Source organism: Macrobrachium nipponense, chromosome 47, assembly GCF_015104395.2.
Source record: "Macrobrachium nipponense isolate FS-2020 chromosome 47, ASM1510439v2, whole genome shotgun sequence".
In the NCBI taxonomy this organism is placed as follows: Eukaryota; Metazoa; Arthropoda; class Malacostraca; order Decapoda; family Palaemonidae; genus Macrobrachium; species Macrobrachium nipponense.
In genome coordinates, this window is record NC_087222.1 from 17,491,040 (window position 1) to 17,509,002 (window position 17,963).

Sequence of the window (17,963 nt, forward strand, 5' to 3'; positions counted from 1 at the left end):
GTGGGAGTTTGTTCATGAAAGACCACATTCACATCCTTCTACCTTCGGGACGTTGCCCATGGGTCCATGGACACCTTTTCCTTCCTGTGGTGTCTGCTTAACAAGTTGTGTAGCTCACCCAGCTCCCCTAGAGGGACAGGTAGCATCTCGTCTAAGGTGTTCTGAGTTACAAAGAGAGAGTGTGAGTGAGTGACTGGCCTCCTCCTCCCTTTCTCTTTTTATACACTTCCTCACCTGTAGGGCAGAGGGAAGGTTGGCAAACCGTTACATGCTAAATGGGTGTGTGATGCAGGTGAGCTACATAACTAAGCACTGTACCTTGTCTATAATCTAGAAGTCTGTAGATTAATAGATGAATGTCCATCTCTTTAGAAAAGGGAGAGAGGGACTGACAATAAAACAAAACACTAAAGGTTCATCCAAAACCTTTTTGAGTCAATGAAGCTATACATTACATGCCCATTAATTCGAAAGGCCCAGAAGTCTGACAGCTGAACATCAGATAAGTTCAATATGTCAGATGCACGGGACTCCTTCCTGTGCTCTACATGACCAGGAAGGAGGCCCGGGTGAATTGAGGTACCAGTCAATTCAGAGATTTACTCAGAATCCTTCACCAACAAGTATTTTCCATATGTAAAGACCGTAGGATTCTATTTGTTTAGGAACAATCTACAAAAATTGCCCACCTCAAGCCACCCCTCATTCTACTACCCGAGCCAAAAGGTTAAAGGGAGGCATAAGAATAGGGGTGGGCGGGACTCCCACCCTACCGTTGATAGTTAACCACTTTATTTAAAGTTAAACAGCTGTTTTCCCAGCTTGCGGTGCAATTATATCCATATGTAAAAACCTTCAGGTTTGTATATTACTGAAAATACAAATTACTTAAAAAAATTGTAGCCATTCCACCTTTGCAGCATTAAAAACCAAAAGGGCTTTTTACAGTATTCATTTTTATTTATGTGTATACATTTATGTAGATTTTGGTGGGCTGGAGTTAAATGTGATCATATTGCCAAGTCGCAAGCCATGCATATGTAGCACTCGTAAAACTTCCTAGCGCACTCGACCGCGGTTTTTGTTTTAAGCGCTATAAGTTCTGTATATCGAGTCAAAGCGTCTATAATTACTAGGAGGTGCTTATTTCCTCTGTCTGACTCGTAAAATCCTGTTAATAAATCTAAATGTACTCTTTCAAAGGGTTGATTTGGCACGGGGTAAGCCCCTAGGCTGACAGGTGTCTTCGTGTGCCCTTTGTATTCTTGACAAGAGCGACAATTTGCTATGTGCTTTTTTATATCTGTAAGCATCGTATGCCAATAAAATAAGGATTTGGCTTTCTGTGACATCAAGGTATAACCCGGGTGTCCGTGCAGTGGATTTTCATGCAACCACTTTAAGACAGTGGGTATGAGTGAGATAGGCACCACCACCTGGTTGTTATTCAACTGCGGTATGTTGCGGGTTTTCCTCGTCACGGATCTACACAGGATATTGTCCTGTAGGATATAATTCTGCTGCTTATACTTTAGGTATTCTTTTTCCTTCGGATTTCCGTTTAACGCAATGATGATTTTTTCTATTTGCGGATCTTTTCTTTGTTCCGTCTGTAATAGTTCAGCACTCCAGCCCAGATCTTCCTGTTCAGATATAGTTTTAACAACGGGCGTGGAGGTTGAGATATCTATTAATTCAGCTAATGGCCTCGGTACAAGATGAAGAGGGGTTGCGTGATAATGCGTCAGCAATGATATTTGCTTTCCCAGGTAAATACCCGATCCTCGCGCCAAAGTCCTGAATGATCATGTGCCACCGAGTTCGCTTGGGGCTGTGACTAAAGCCTTTAAAGAAGTCGGTTAGGGGCTTATGATCAGTGAGAACCTTGACGGGATAACCGTATATTATGAATTTAAAGTGCACGAGTGAATTAACAATAGCGAGCCCTTCCTTGTCTATTACTGCATATTTACTTTCGGAAGGTCTCAGTTTACGTGAATAAAAAGCTATAGGGAAAAACTGTTTATCTTATTGTTGAAGCAATACCCCACCTACTCCTAGGTCTGAGGCGTCTGTTGCTATGAAAAATTCCTTACCGAAGTCAGGAAATTTCAAGATAGGAGAACTACACAGTTCATCTTTCAATTTATCGAACGCCTGTTGATGAATTTCAGACCATACGAAATCTACGCCCTTCCTTATAAGATCGGTTAGGGGAGCGGCTATGATTGAGTAGTTGCGGATGAAGCGGCGATAGTAGCCGCTGCATCCTAAAAATTGCTGTATTCCCTTGACGTTAGTAGGTATCGGAAAGTTACGGATAGCCGACACCTTATCGTGGACGACTTTATGACCTTCACTAGAAACCGTGAAACCTAGATAGACTAGTTCTGTTTTAAAAAATTTCACACTTACTTATCTTTACCCTTAAATTATGCTGCCTTAATCTCTGTAGCACTAACTCCAATTTACGTAAATGTTCTTCTAATGTGTTGGAAAAGATTACTAAGTCATCCATGTAGGCATGTAGGATATCTCCCAACAAGTCTCCAAACACGATGTTTATCATACGAGTAAAAGTTATAGGAGCACAACGTAAACCAAAAGGCATACGCAAAAATTCATAATGTCCCCTGGCTGTGCTGAAGGCAGTGTATGGGATACTCTCTTGTTCCAACGGAATCTGATGAAATCCTTTTAGTAAGTCTAGGCTTGTGAAATATTTATTCTGGCCTAGTAAGGATAGGATATCATCGGTACATGGTACTGGGAATCTGTCAGGGATTGTTTCTTCATTTAAACGACGAAAATCTACGCATATCCGCCAAGTTCGATCTTTTTTCGGTACTACTATTAACGGAAAATTATAAGGGCTGTTTGATTTCCTAATGACTCCTTCTTTTAACATTTTTCCTACTTCCTCTGTTATCTCATTCTGAAATTTCATAGGAAGTCGGTACGAAGGTACATAGATTACTTTCTGTTTGTCCTTGAGCCTTATTTGATGCTCGATGACATCCGTTTTTCCTAAGGTTCCATCCGTAGTGGAAAAAACATCATGATATTTAGTTAAAAGATTCAAAAATTTCTGCTGAATTTCTTCTTCTTGAATGTCCTTATTGATTTTGTTCTTTATAGATTGCAAAAGGGGTTCATCCGCAACTGATTGAGCGTGATTTATCTCAGCTACGGTAAGAATGCGATGTTTTATAAACTTCGGCATCCAAGATATGTTGATTTTTGTGGATTACTAAAGTGGTATTCAAATGATTACAGACTTCGATGTTACATTGTTGTTGTGAGCCGATTGTATAAATGGCTTGTGTGACGGATAATCCGTGTGTTTTCAGAGTTTCGGAAAGGATTAATGTTTCAGATCCTGGCAAGGTTCTCTTTACACGCACTAATATATTTGAAGTTACGTTAGGCTCGAGAGTTTGCGTGCAAGCTGATATTACGGGTGAGCGAGAGTTCTGTTGGGTTGCCTGTATTATTTCTTGGTTCATGAGACAGGTGATTGGTTCCGTAATGTAAGTGACAACTCTGTCTGTCTCTTTATTATCTCAAAACTGATTTTAGGGTATTAGAAGACCTATAGAATTTCCCTTTGATATACACGCCGTGTTTTGCAGGTGCTAAGATAATATTTTGAGTGCCCATAGACGGGTATCCGATAATTACTGCGGGATACATATTAATGTTTTGTACAACGACAAAGGTATCAGCACACGTGCGCTTACCGACCTTGTACTGTACATGAGTTACGCCCACAACATTTAATTCATTATTCCCAATGCCTGAGAGCCTTATTCCGGACTTTTCTATAGGGAAATTTGAAAAGAGTAAATGATGAGTCCTTAAATCCATGATATTACGTGGACTACCAGAATCAAAGAACAAAGTGAATGACTTATGGTCCAAATTTACTGCATGTAAGGTTGGTCGCAACTCGTCTTGACTAATAATTGCATGAATTTGTTGCAAATCTACGGGAACCTGCACAGATTTTTTTGATTCGGCCGTGTGTTTCATAGGAAAATCAATTGTCTCACAATGATCTGATAAATGATTAAACTGATTATTTGATACAAAAGATGTTGATATTGATGACCCAACATCGCCCTCTCCCCCCTTGGAGTGAACTACGTGGTATTTGTTTTGTTTATCACACCTTGAAAATTCGCTTGCCCTTGCGAGTTCTGGCTAGACGGCCCAGGAACAGAGGTACCTGAAGCACGATTTGTTTGTTTCTGCTGTTGTGCAGAATTTCCGTTTGGTTGTTTCTTCTTATAGTACTGAGGACCCTTCTTTTTATTTGCACTGGCAACTGGTTGCGTGTTTGTAGCATTCTGCTGTTGATTCCTCGAGTAGCAACGGTTATATGAATGAGTTGAACTATTGTGTATTGAACAAAAACGCATCCGACAGTCTGAAACATCAGTGACCTGGTCGTTTACAGTTATAACAAACCAGCCCTGCAACTTGATTATTATTATGTACCACATTTACTTGTTGTGGCTTGTTCTCATTTTTTGCAAAAACTTGAATGAGCGAAGGATCTAGGTCGGTACATTTAGACATGTGTTTTTTGATTTGTTTATACACATCTAATTCCGTACTGTCAGGCATTAGCTTTTTAACATAATACCGCACCAAAGCTACAGGCAACATGACTGCCATACAGATTAAATATACCAAGTGTATGAAAACATTCACTGCAATATTGGATCTTGTAACCCACGTGGAGTTACGTAAGTTTTCCTGATGTTCATTTAACCGGTCGGCAATTACTGCCTCCCGTTCTACAACACTAGGCTGAGCCATAGAAGCTTGTTTACGCATAGAACTCGAAGAACCCATAACGATATTTACCTCCAGGACCTTGAACAGGAAAAATTAGTGTCCTGAACCAAGTTAGTATTACTTCTGGATTTTTGGTTTTATAGGTGTTCCTCTTGTACGCGTGTTTTTTCCGACTGATACGATTCCTAACTGTTTCACTAGCACTGTACAGATACGAACGTCCACTGCGCAAACGCATATTCAATATAAAATAAAAATGTGTTGCAAATAATAGGAAAAACCCACAAAAAAGATCATATAAGTACAGATAATTTGATAAAGATATTATACGGAGAATTCCTGCAAGAAACGGTTAATAACAACGAGAAGAGAAAAAAAATTAATCTGCGGGCGAGAACTCGTAGTTGAAGATTGATTCTGTAATGAAGGAAGATTAATATGGCGAACAACTCACCCCCAGAATACTGGATGATCGACTCTTGATGAACAACACTTCACTGAGGAAAAGACCTGAATAGATAAAAATGGTACTTAGCTCCAGATTATATTGCGAAGGATTGTTGACATGGGATGACGTCTCAGTTCCTGTCTAAGTCTCGCGTCGGAAGTCGTGATGACGTCACGGTCTTCTCTCGGTGCACGATGCGTGGGGAAGTCCAAGATTGATGACATCACAGCCTCCCTCCTTGCACTACTGCGTCTAGCTGTACACTCTGCGTCCTTGCTCGTGATCGGGTGATGTTCCCTGTGTTTGTTTTCTTCTTTCCGTTGATGTTCGATGCTGCTCTCGTCCGGTGTAGATTCTCGAAGATAAGTGACAACAGTTGCTCAAACGTCTGTGTTAAATGCTTGTATTCCTCTCGATGAAGGACATAGTTGCGTCTTCATAAACTGTTGCGTTGATTGAAGATCCCGTTTCCTCTGTTTAGTTTGATGTTGAAGGTGGAAGTTAGTTCTTGTAGACCTTCGGTCGGCTGATATGGGTCTTGTTAATTATATTCTTCGTTATACGCTGCCACCACATCTAAGTCTTATCGCTTGGCGATAGACTTTTTGTGTTCTCCTTACGACTGTCATTCGTAAGTATTTTTGGTTCCTCTCATCTCCCTTGGATATCTTAGTAGAGAGGTTCTTTCTTGACTAAAGGAGATGATTCAAACAGGCAAGTTGAACAAGATAACAACTTTATTCTGTAACTCCATACTAGGAGATGCAGCTCTGTCGGAAGACCGATATGTTTGATGGTTGGCGCGGAACTGCCATTCTAAAGCATCGCGTCGATAGCGGAACATTAGCTATCTCAGCAATTCATATAAAAAAACATACGTAGTCCGCCGGCTCGGAAGTTACAAGTTTCCGGCGTAGGTTAACAGGTCAACCGCTTCCCATGGAAGTTGTTGTGCAAAGTTATCATAAACATAAAAATGTTGACAAAGCTTTGAGCTAGATCAGGCTACTGCAGACAGCGCATAGCGTAATCTAGGTCTGCTTTGGTCACGTAGAACCCTCCTAATGCCATGACCTCAGGTCATGGGTTTATATTTACAGATCTTGTAAATCTAATATATGTAATTATTACACATATGCATATGCACTGAAAGATACTCCTTCATAAAAAAAGCTCTGGTTCGTAAAACTCTGAAAATAATGTCATATTTGAAGAAATGTAGCAGCACATACCTTCCAAGACTGTCATCAGTGTTGCTGGTCATAATAGCTACTCTTGTATTGTATCCACAATAACAATCAGTGAAACTAATTTGAAAAATTTTCATCTCTCTCTAAATTACTACTCAGTTCACCCTTACTATTTTTTCTTCATATTATCTACTGCATCTGTGGATAATATGGTGTTATGTATAGCTGGATCATATATAATTAAGCATTTGCTGTGTACTGTACCCTTCCTGCTGTTACCCCACAAAACTCTTATTATGGTCTCTTGCATTTTTGATTCTTGGCCTTTGATTTGTTAATAAGATATGTTCATAAGTAATTTGTATTGTAATGTCAAGCTGAGAAGGTTTACTGATGTGAGGTGGTGGGCACGATATTAACTGTTAATCTATTGTTGTATTGTTGCCTCAGGAATGTTTTGATTCTGTCTCGACAACGTTTGGTAGGATTCTATTCATGTTTGGATAGAACTATCAAATGCATGCTTTGTTAATTGGCCTGAGACCTTTATGAGAACCTGAATTGAATTTGATTTATTATTTTGCTGCTTCAGTTCTGGCATTATGTTTCCTAACTCTGTGTTGCATTCTTTGATTTCAGATTCTCCCTCAGAAGAACCTTCCTTCCTTCGTCAGTTATGATTAGCATCAGGATTTTGGGAAATGTATGTTGTTAAATGGTACTATATGAAACATTACCAATAGCAACTCTTAAAGTTTATGAGACTACAGTGAATTATTGTGCGCATATTTAACAAATTTAAATAACAAGCAAAATTTGTTTTGAATATTAGATTCATACATCAGCAGCGAAATCTGGTTGTAGTCCTTCAAGATATTGTACAGATTTATTCGGTAATTATTTGTAAACAATTCTGTGTTAAGAGTTGTGAATTGAACACATTGTCATTACAGAACAGGACAGGACAAAAGGCTAAAATGAATCCAGAATATTCTTTAGAATTCCCTTTGAAAAGTGAAACTGAAGGTGCATTATCACTACCTTCCATAAATCAAGAAAACAGCAACTTGGCTGCCTTTAGTGGAACCAGTGATGGAGACTTTTTGTCTCTGGATCCATTGATGGACATCAAAATAGAACCAGAGGAATTCTGTGAGTCTAATGAAGATGATGAATATTCATATGAAATGAATTCAATAATGAATGAAAAACATCCACAAACTTGCAAAAAGGAAGTAAAACAAGAAAGAAGAAATAGCCACAATGGAGAGAAGCCTTTCAGATCAACTGACTGTGAGAAAACATTTTACAAGAAAATTAATCTTACAAATGATATCATAAATCCGACCAAAGAGAAATTCATATGCAATGACTGTGGGAAAGCATTTCCCAGGAAAAATAGTCTTACACGTCATATGAGAATCCATACCGGAGAGAAGCCATTCATATGCAAGGAATGTGGGAAAGCATTTTCTTGTAAACCACATCTTACAAGTCATATGAGAATCCATAACGGAGAGAAGCCATTCATATGCAAGGAATGTGGGAAAGCATTTTCCCACAAACCAAGTCTTACACTTCACATGATATTGCATTCTGGAGAGAAGCCATATATGTGCAAGGAATGTGGGCAAGCATTTTCCCAGAAATCACATCTTACACGTCATATGAGGTTGCATACTGGAGGGAATCCAGTTGTGTGCAACGAATGTGGGAAAGCATTTTCCCAGAAATCACATCTTACAGACCATATGAGAATCCATAATGGAGAAAAGCCATTCATATGCAAAGAATGTGGGAAAGCCTTTTCCTTGAAATGTAATCTTATAGTTCATATGAAAATCCATACTGGAGAGAAGACATTCATGTGCAAGGAATGTGGGAAAGCATTTCCCCACAAACCAAGTCTTACACGTCATATGATATTGCATACTGGAGAGAAGCCATATATGTGCAAGGAATGTGGGAAAGCACTTTCCCAGAAAGCACATCTTACACGTCATATGAGATTGCATACTAGAGAGGAAAAAGAAACAACATGATAAAATAAACCAGTTAAGGCAGAGATCTCTCAAATGACCAACTATATGAGAGATCAAAATCACTCACAAAATCTGCTCAAGAAAATAAGAAAGATAAAGAGAAATACAGAATAGGGGACGAACAAGTGAGTGGAAAATTGGCACTAGTAAAGGCCCTAGTTTCACAAATAAGAAACAAACAACAGAAGATAAAAGTAACAGATAAATAGGCAATTTGGTGAAAATCCAAAGATTGTGTATAGGAAGATGACAAAAGAAACAGCAATGCCACCAATAAGCTTCATCTTAGAAAAAGTAACAAAACTAAAAGAATATAGTCATTTCAAGACCCCAGTAATAGGCAAGATCTCAAATTTCTGGCTAAAAACGATCACAGCACTACACCGCACTTATATGCAAGCCTTTTCAAGAATAGTAAAAGGAGAAGAATCACCAGAGTGGCTCACAACAGGAAGCACCAACCTTCTCCCTAAAGGCTCCGAGACAGCTCCCTAACAAATATAGACAATGTTCAGTTGTACTGACAGATTTGTTAATGTTTTGCACCCTAAAATAAGTTGCACTTGATGTGGAGATAATTATTGTGAACTTATCTGCAAAATCTATAGAGGGCAACAGCAACTAAGAACCTAAGGGATGATAAAAAGAAAAACCATATTTATATTTTTATGATCCAGTTCATGACCATCATCATTGCTGTTACTCAAAGAAGAGAAGGAGAATCTGAAGGAGAGTCTCACTGAAAATGCAGATGAAGGCTCTTTATTGGAAGTCAGGGCAGAGCCAGAGTGAATTTGATGCAAAATGGTTCTGTAACCTTTATGCAAAGGTAAAATAAATGACTTTTTTTCTTACAATTGTTCTCAATGAACACTGTACAGTGCTAGGTTAAGAAACTTTCCTTTGTCTTCTCCACTTTTCTTGTTCCTGAGTATTTTTTGAATGATTTCCAAGTAAAGAATTATTATTGTCTTTGGCTGACATGGTTTTCTTCCTTTTGTTATTCAGCATTGTGCATATATGCACTTATATATGTAGTTGTAAGCTTGAATGTTTCAATGAAATGTTATTCTTAGTGGAAATAGAAAGTATTGATACCTTCATTAAACTTCAATGAAATTTAGGTGCAGTTTTATTTGATTATTTTTCATTATATGTTCTTGGTTTTAATCTTCTACAAAGAATGTGCTACAGCATTCGTAAGTAAATCATAATTCCTTGTATTAGCTCACTAAATACTACAGTGGACTGTGTAGTATTTTGTTATAGGTTAACCAGTCTGAAGTGTTGAGACTAGACTAGTTATGTAAATGACTAAAGTAATGCGTTACTCTGATTAGATTAAATCTCTTTTTCAAATATCTAACTCACCTGGTAGTTATATATATAGCTATACGTCCCTGACGTAACGGCAGAATTTCAAAACTCGCGGCAATCGCCGATTGGGTAGTCAGGTGCACCACCTGTGTGCCCTCTACCCAGGTACGTGGAACCGTTCCAACTATTCCTCAAATCTTCCCTGCCACCGCATCGGCGACATCATTGGAATTTCGCTCGTTTGGCCTGTGTTTTTTTTTTTTTTTTGCAGTTATTTGGTGAAGTACACTTTGGCTTTGGCTTTCGCTTGTTTTTGGGTTTGATTTAAATATTATTGTTTGACTCTTGCTTGGTTTTTATCTATCTTTTGAATTTTCCAACATGCCTGACTCTGCTTCGAGTGTAAGAATGTGGGTGAGAGGATGTAAGACTCGGCTTGCTAAAGCCTCGATAGATCCTCATTCAATTTGTATGAAATGTAGAGGCAAGAGTTGTGAGTTGTATGATAGATGAAAGAATGTGTCCATTTACCTGAAAATGAGTTGATGGAATATTATCACTATGTGCAAAAGCTGGAAAAGGATAAGATCAGGAGAGCGAAAAGTAGTATGTCTCGCTCTTCTAGAAATAGTCAGGGAATAGACAGTTCTCATTCCCTTACTAATGAATCTATTGATCCTTCTTCCATAGTGGTAGTTCCAAATCCCCCTACTGATACAGGTAATGGTCAAACTTTAAAGGAGGCGGCCATTCAAGCCCTTAGTGAAAGGGTAGAATCCCTCGCAGAAACAGGGAGAAATTATGGTCGAATGTGAGATTTTAAAAACACAAGAAGTGACAGTACTAAAATCAGTGCAAGTGCAGTGGAGGGTGCGGCCGCTCGGATCTGTCGTGCTCCTAGCCCTAGACCTCTTCCAAGCTCACCAACCCCCTGTGAGAAGGAGGGTCGACAGGGGAAGGGAGGCAAGAGGTTTTAGCTCCCGAGCGGTCGTCCCCTCAAGCGTACCTGTTGACGATCCCCAGGACGCTCACCCTCGCCATTGGAAAGGCAAGGTAAAAGTGTTGTTCTTCGTCGTCGGATGATGCAGTTCCCAGACAGGGCTGGCGTCTTACTTCGAAATCAAGAACCCTCAAAAGACGATATCCGATAGAGCAGCGTCAGGAGACGACGACGCAAGCCCCAGGATGTAGTCATTGGAGCAGCCTGGAGCGCTTCCCTTCCAGCTCCGATGTTTGCTCCCCTACCAAACTCAGACGCAAGTTGTCGCACAGGCGGCCGTCGTCTTCGGTAGGAGACAAAGAAATGTCGGACGATTGGATGCCTTCGGTGCATGCTCCAGCTCCTCCTTCGGATTGGCACTCGTCTCCAGGACGTTCGTCTCAAACCATACATGACGAAGAGAGAGAAATAAATGATGTTGTGGCTTCCCCAGTCTGTCCCCAGCAGCAAGAAGCTCCGCAAATTGGTTTTACCGCAAGGTATGCAACAGAAACTCTCCTCCTTAATGCAGGCCTATCAACCTGCAGCGAACAAAGACGTACGTAATCGTCCAGCTCAGGACGTTCCAGGAGCTGTGAGTTGTCCTGAGGATTCGTTTGACGTGTGTTGCACAGGCAGCGAGCATTCAGCAAACGATCTCAAGGTTCGGCAGAACAGCAAACGTCAGAAGCTTGGACGCCAGGACGTGCGAGTAGCTGGACACCAGGACGTCATGCCTCAAAAGGCTGGACGCCAGGATGTAGAGCGTCAAGGCTTTGAAAACCAGGACGCCAGACGTCAACAGGCTGGACGCCATGACGCCAGGAGGCAAGAAATTAGAGGCCAGGATGCCGAGCGTCAAGATTCTGGACGCCAGGGCACCAGGCGTCAAGAGGCTGGACGCCAGGACGCCAGGCATCAAGAAATTGGATGCCAGGACGCCGAGCATCAAGATTCTGGACGCCAGGATGCCAGGCGTCAAGAGGCTGGACGCCAGGACGCCAGGCGTCAAGAACGTGGATGCCAGGACGCCGAGCGTCAAAAGTTTGAATGTCAAAGCGTCAAGAGGTTGGACGCCATGACGCCGAGCGTCAAGAGTTTCGACTCCAGGACACCAGGCGTCAGGAAGATATTATGGAGGCGACGACGAAGAAACATGACGTCGCTACTTCGGTTATGGGACAATCGGAAGAAGGAAACAATGACTTTCCCCCTTCTCCTTTTGATGCAATAGAAGACATTTCCGACGAAGAGGATAGGAAAGAACAGCACCCTTCGTCGGACTTGAAAAGACTCATGAGGGTATTTACGGAACGGTTTCCGGAAAACTTTATTCTGGCTGCCCCTTGTTCCCCGCCTTCAGAATTTACTCTAGGGAAGGCGTCAAAGAAGACCAATTTTATGAGATTGTGTTGAAAATAATGAGGGATTCGATGGAGACTAAGAGGGACCAAGGAAAGACAGTATTCTCGTTTCCTTCAACCAGATTAGCGTCTAGATCAAGTATCTGGTATGAGACTGGAGAAGCTCTCGGCCTGGGAGTTCCCACCTCTTTCCAGGGGGACTTCTCGAGTCTAGTAGACGCCTCTCGTCAGATGGCCATGGGAAAGACTAAGGTTTCTTGGTTCAACATCAGAAATGGACCACCTCCTCAAAGGAATATTCAGAGCCTTTGAGGTCTTTGACTTCCTGGACTGGACTCTGGGAGCCTTGGGAAAGAAGATAGAGTCTTTCAAAACCGCTGACACCGAAGAGCTGGTGCATCTTATGTCATGTATAGATGAAGCACTTAGAGATGGTTCTTACGAGTTAGCGGCGTTTTTTCTCGGCAGGAATGCTTAAGAAAAGAGCCCAAATTTGTTCTTTTCTTGCTAATGGGGTCACGCCCATTCAGAAATCGGAACTGCTTAATGCGCCTCTTTCCACACACCTCTTCCCGCAAGAGTTGGTGAAAGAGGTCTCCTCTGCGTTAGCCCAAAAGGCCACACAGGACTTAATATCGAGAATCCCCGATAATTGTTACTACGATAATCGAGAACCTCGCCGAATGCTCGAATTCCTGGAATTTCTAGCATTTGCAAGAAGAACTGCTGCTGAAGTAAGAATATCTCACAGTAGACGAACATCCAGTTTGGCTTGAACTTTCGTCTTCGGTTTTCTTTTCACCATTGAAGCTTTCCTTTGGGGAAGACTTCTCCTTCACTCTCTTGACTAGAGAACGAAGGGTGTCGATTTCCAATCCTTATTCTCATTCCTCGAAGGGAAAAGAATTTAGGATGGAAGTCGTTGTACAGAAACCTACAAATATACTACGTATATTACCCTCGCGACATGATTCTGTTAAGCAGTTGAATTGTCCGGGGGGTAGACGAATACCGTAGTTAATTCTACGGATTGTGACCGAGACGACCAGTATCCTAATTGAACTGCAACTCGGGACTGTCTGCAACTTCCCAGGAGTTACCAGTTTCGATTTTTAAGATACTTATGGTATTGTCACGACAATACCACCTCAGTTTTTTGTATTTACCAAAATCCGTTTCGTTTAAATATAATTGCTCGAGCATATATATATATATATTTTTTTAACGCTCTATTATTCTGGCAGAACGCATTCCTTCGTGGAATGTATTACCTGGCAACTCAGGATGAAGGATGCGCGAGAGCTATCTGTGTAGTGTACGGCAGATGACAGCCCAGTACCAGCTGGCTCTCTGAGATGCACGGTCGGGTTATGTCTCTCTCCCCTACAATGATTGACTACCGAACCGTATCTCTGTCCAACAATCACGGACTTAGATCTCTGATTAACAGGGATTCTCGCATACATGAATGACATCTACTGCATCCCCTTGGACATTGCGAGAATTTTCAACAAAGATATATTCTGGACTCTTTCGTCTTTTATGTTTACCGCACGGTAACAGAAGCCTGTACTAATCTCCCGCTGCATCGCATTGCGATAATGAGGAATGATTTCTTCAGACATCTGAGTTTGTCTTCAAAATATCTTATATTTGTAGGTGTGCAATTGTTCATTAATCTCCCCGAATTAACAGATGTATACGGAAGACATTGCCTGCTCCCCGACCTGCCAGCTCTACTTCCAAATGATCAGCCCATGAGAAGCAGTACTTCCCTGTGTTTGTCATTACTGAAAACCGTCCCGCTTTCATTGCAACTATGACTCCTCACCGGACAGCAATGAAATAGCTGTTAGTGTTTTCAGTCCTTTGTAAGCACAGGTTCAGAATCTTGAGAATCCTTTTCTTGATTCGGCTGTGAAGACGTAGGTGGCATTCACTTTCCACCTTCATCTTCAACAGAACATAGTGTTGTTTTTCTCCTTAGCTGAGATTCAACTACTATGAGAATGTCTTGCCATCAAGGACCTCGGTCTCTAGAAGGCAATTGACTTTCACCTGTTGGGCACATGACCTAAGAGAATCATTATCTCGTTAAGAGAATCATCACCTCGCCGTCCGGCATCAGTGACAAACAAATAGACAATTGGTATGGTCTCTCAGCATAACCCTTTATAAGGTGAAGGTCACATGACTTGCTCGGATGCTTGGACAACTTGCCTCACTACCGAACACAGTCAGTTGGCAGCTCTGCCCTAAAAAGGCAAAACGCATCAACTCCAAAAATGCGATTTTTGATATTTTTATATCAATGGAATCTGCAAAAAGAGGCCAATCTTATCTAGAAGGTTGATTAAGCCTATCTTGCCCGTAATGAGAGTTTTAAACAGGCAAAATGCATCAACTCCACTGGTTTTCTACATTATTTGAAGGCAAAATGCATCACAACCATTCTTTTGCGCCAGAATGCATCAACTCCATAATGTTATGGACGTGATGCATTTTGCCTGAAAAGGAAAGAAGCACATCATGGAGAATAGTGCGTTACACTATGGACATGATGCGCTTTGCTGTGAAACAGCATTGAGTCCTGTATGTTTCAAGTATGAATCCTGAAACAACCGAAGCCGTGAGACTCTTGCAGGTCTGACTGCGGCTGCTGTCAGAGCGCCCGATTCAGTTACGATCTACGCTGTGGACTTAGTTCGGTTCTTCCAGATCAATCATTACTTCGTCCTAATAGATGGTCCCAGTACCCATACCATGGACACCCACCATGGAGTGTCGCTGTCCTATCCACTACTGAGAAGAAGAAACTTTGCTGCAATGGGATAGGAGAATACGAGACACTTCACTGCAGACGGATAGACCAGTATGGACGACAAGAGAACGGTTCACAGAGGTACTGGAATGGAAGGTGGACACCCCCAGAAGTCTCCCTTTGAGAGTAGATCTTCTCAAACAACCCCACTTGGAAAGGTATCACCAAAACCTCCAAGCTCTTCAACTAACTGCTTTCAGACTATCGAAAAACTCACAAGAGCCAGAGGGTTTTCGAAGGAGGCAGCTAGAGCAATCAAAGAGCAAGGAGGTCTTCCACCATTAAGGTATACCAATCCAAGTGGGAGACATTTAGAGGATGGTTCAAGGACAACTCTGTTTCTTCTTCCAGTACCTCTGTGACTCAAATAGCTGACTTTCTGCTGTACTTTAAGAGGAGTTGTAACTTTTCGACCTCGACCATTAAGGGATACAGAAGCATGTTGGCAGCTTTCTTCAGACATAGGAACTTAGACGTGTCTGATAATAAAGATCTCCAAGACCTTCTCAGATCCTTCGAAACTACTAAGGAAAGACTACAGTCCTTGCCAGCTTGGAATCTGGACGTAGTCGTGAAGTTTCTCATGAGTGATAGGTTTGAGCCTTTACATGAAACATCATTGAAGGACCTCACCATGAAAACTCTTTTCCTAGTTAGTCTAGCTACAGCAAAAAAGAGTCAGTGAAATTCAGGCCTTCAGCAAAGCTGTAGGTTTCAGACAGGGCAACGCTATCTGCTCTCTACGGCTGGGATTTCTAGCAAAGAATGAACGCCCGTCTCGGCCCTGGCCCAAGGCGTTTGAGATTCCGAACCTGTCTGTGTCCGGTAAGAGTTCTGTGTCTGGTAAGAGCTCTGTGGCATTACCTGGAAGGAACGAAACATTTACGTGGCAATTCAGAGGCGCTTTGGTGTTCAGTCAAAAAGCCCTCTCTGCAAATGTCATAGAATGGGCTATCCTTTTTTTTATAAAGCATTTAATAAGGGAAGCACATTCGGAATGTAATGAGGCTGATCTCAGGCTACTGAAAGTCAAGACACATGAAGTTAGGGCCGTAGCAACCTCTGTAGCCTTTAAACAGAATAGATCCCTTCAAAATATCCTGGACGCAACCTTCTGGAGAGGCAAATCAGTGTTTGCGTCACACTACCTGAAACAAGTGCAAACTCTGTATGAAGACTGCTCGGGCCGTTCGTAGCAGCTCATTCAGTAGTGGGAGAAGGGACTACCCCCTGAAAACCCATAAACCAATACCCTTTTTCTTACTTTGGAACTATTGAATTTTTATGGTTGTTTGTGGAGACTGGATGCAGTCTTCCGCTATCATTGACCCTTATTCAGGGGATCAGCTTGTTCCTTGTTAGCGCCCGGAACAAGGGTATTGTAGGGAGTCTAGTCACATAGAGGTTTGACCGGTTGACAGTCTCCGAGAGGTCTTCAGCCCCCTGGGTGGATCGCTGGATCTCATAAGGAAAGCAGACATAATGAGGCAGGATGTCATTGAAGTCAGCTTCCTTAACAGGTACGAACCCGTAAGTTTGTTTTTATTAACACTTATGTCAATTCCAACGATATTAGCTGTCTCTGACCCTCCACCAAAGGTGTCAATCAGCTATATATATATAACTACCAGGTGAGTTAGATGTTTGAAAATGTTATTTTCATGATAAAATAAATTTTTGAACATACTCACCTGGTAGTTATATATAATTTAATTCCCACCCTCCTCCCCTCTAGAGACTATGGGCATGGAAGATCTGAGGAATAGTTGGAACGGTTCCACGTACCTGGGTAGAGGGCGCACAGGTGGTGTACCTGACTACCCAATCGGCGATTGCCGCCAGTTTTGAAATTCTGCCGTGACGTTAGGGATGTATAGCTATATATATAACTACCAGGTGAGTATGTTCAAAAATTTATTTCATCATGAAAATAAAAAAAAATTTTCATTGTATAAACTTTTAAAATATTAAAAAATAATAAAAATTGTTTATATATACGTACAATTTTTAATTTGACCCTGTTAAAACTTAAATAATATCAGAATAATATTCTACACTGCCAAAAGTGAATGAATGCACCATGATGTGGTCTGAATGCACCGAGTATCTGGTCCTAGTGCACCTCTTCCCAATTGAAGTGCGTCTTTCCTTGTGGTCCCAATGCACCAACTTCATTCACATAACAGCTGCCTTTGGTGAACTGTGTAGATGACTATACTATTCACTTTGCGGGATTATTTTCTTTGATAAATCGAATCAGATTAAAAAGTCTGAATAAAAACAGAATATTACAAAACCAACAAACACATCCTACTATGAGGGAGAAGTTTAAAACTTGACTACCTAAATAGGTAGCTATCTCTTAATTCAAACTGCAAGAATAACTGTTTCTGTAGCTGGTAGTTAACCTCTAAAAAAAATGACTCTGCTAACTATTCCTTCAGACCTGTGGTGGCTGCACAACAAATTGTGTAGCTTACCCAGCTCTTTTATCAGGACAAGGTTGCAGCTCTTCTTAGATATGCCATTGTGGAGACAGGAGAATGAATGAGGGAGTGACCGGCTTCTCTTCTCTGGCCCTTCATCCTTCTGCTTCGGGGCAGAGAGTGGATCCAGCTGTCACATGCTGGAACTGATGACCGATGCAGTTTAAGTTTTGCAATGGAGCAACCACTGTTTTACCTTTATAGAGTATAGAAGCAACTGCCCTTTCTCTAGCAAGGGGAGGTCCCTGACAATAAGAGAAACCCACTGGTTATATTTGCCTTACTGTCTTTTAACTCTCAGATTCATCTCAGCATGATTTTGTGTGGGGCTACGTCTCTTCCCTCATTGGAAAAAGCCGAGAAGTCTGGCGGCTGATCATGCAGTCTCTGTATTACTCCGATCAATTCATCAGAGGAAGACTTCTTCTTTTACCTGAAGATCTCTCGAAGACTGAGTTTATCTTGATGCTTGTATGGCTTCTGCATAATGAAGTGTGGGGAAAAATATCTAAA

The 17,963-nt window shown here is 41.4% G+C and overlaps 1 protein-coding gene and 1 pseudogene across 2 annotated transcripts in view; one reads left to right on the plus strand and one right to left on the minus strand.

Annotated features, from left to right (window-relative positions):
• Window positions 1–9,092, plus strand: part of LOC135204464 (gastrula zinc finger protein XlCGF8.2DB-like) — a 22,538-nt gene extending 13,446 nt beyond the window's left edge. For both annotated transcript variants that reach the window (XM_064234652.1, XM_064234651.1), the window contains exon 2: window positions 7,081–9,092. In XM_064234652.1, the coding sequence (XP_064090722.1) occupies window positions 7,419–8,483 (1,065 nt within the window). In that variant the 5' untranslated portion in view covers window positions 7,081–7,418 and the 3' untranslated portion in view covers window positions 8,484–9,092. The remainder of the gene's footprint in view (window positions 1–7,080) is intronic.
• LOC135204737 (zinc finger protein OZF-like) overlaps window positions 1–17,963 on the minus strand; it is a 500,203-nt pseudogene that overhangs the window by 438,769 nt on the left and 43,471 nt on the right.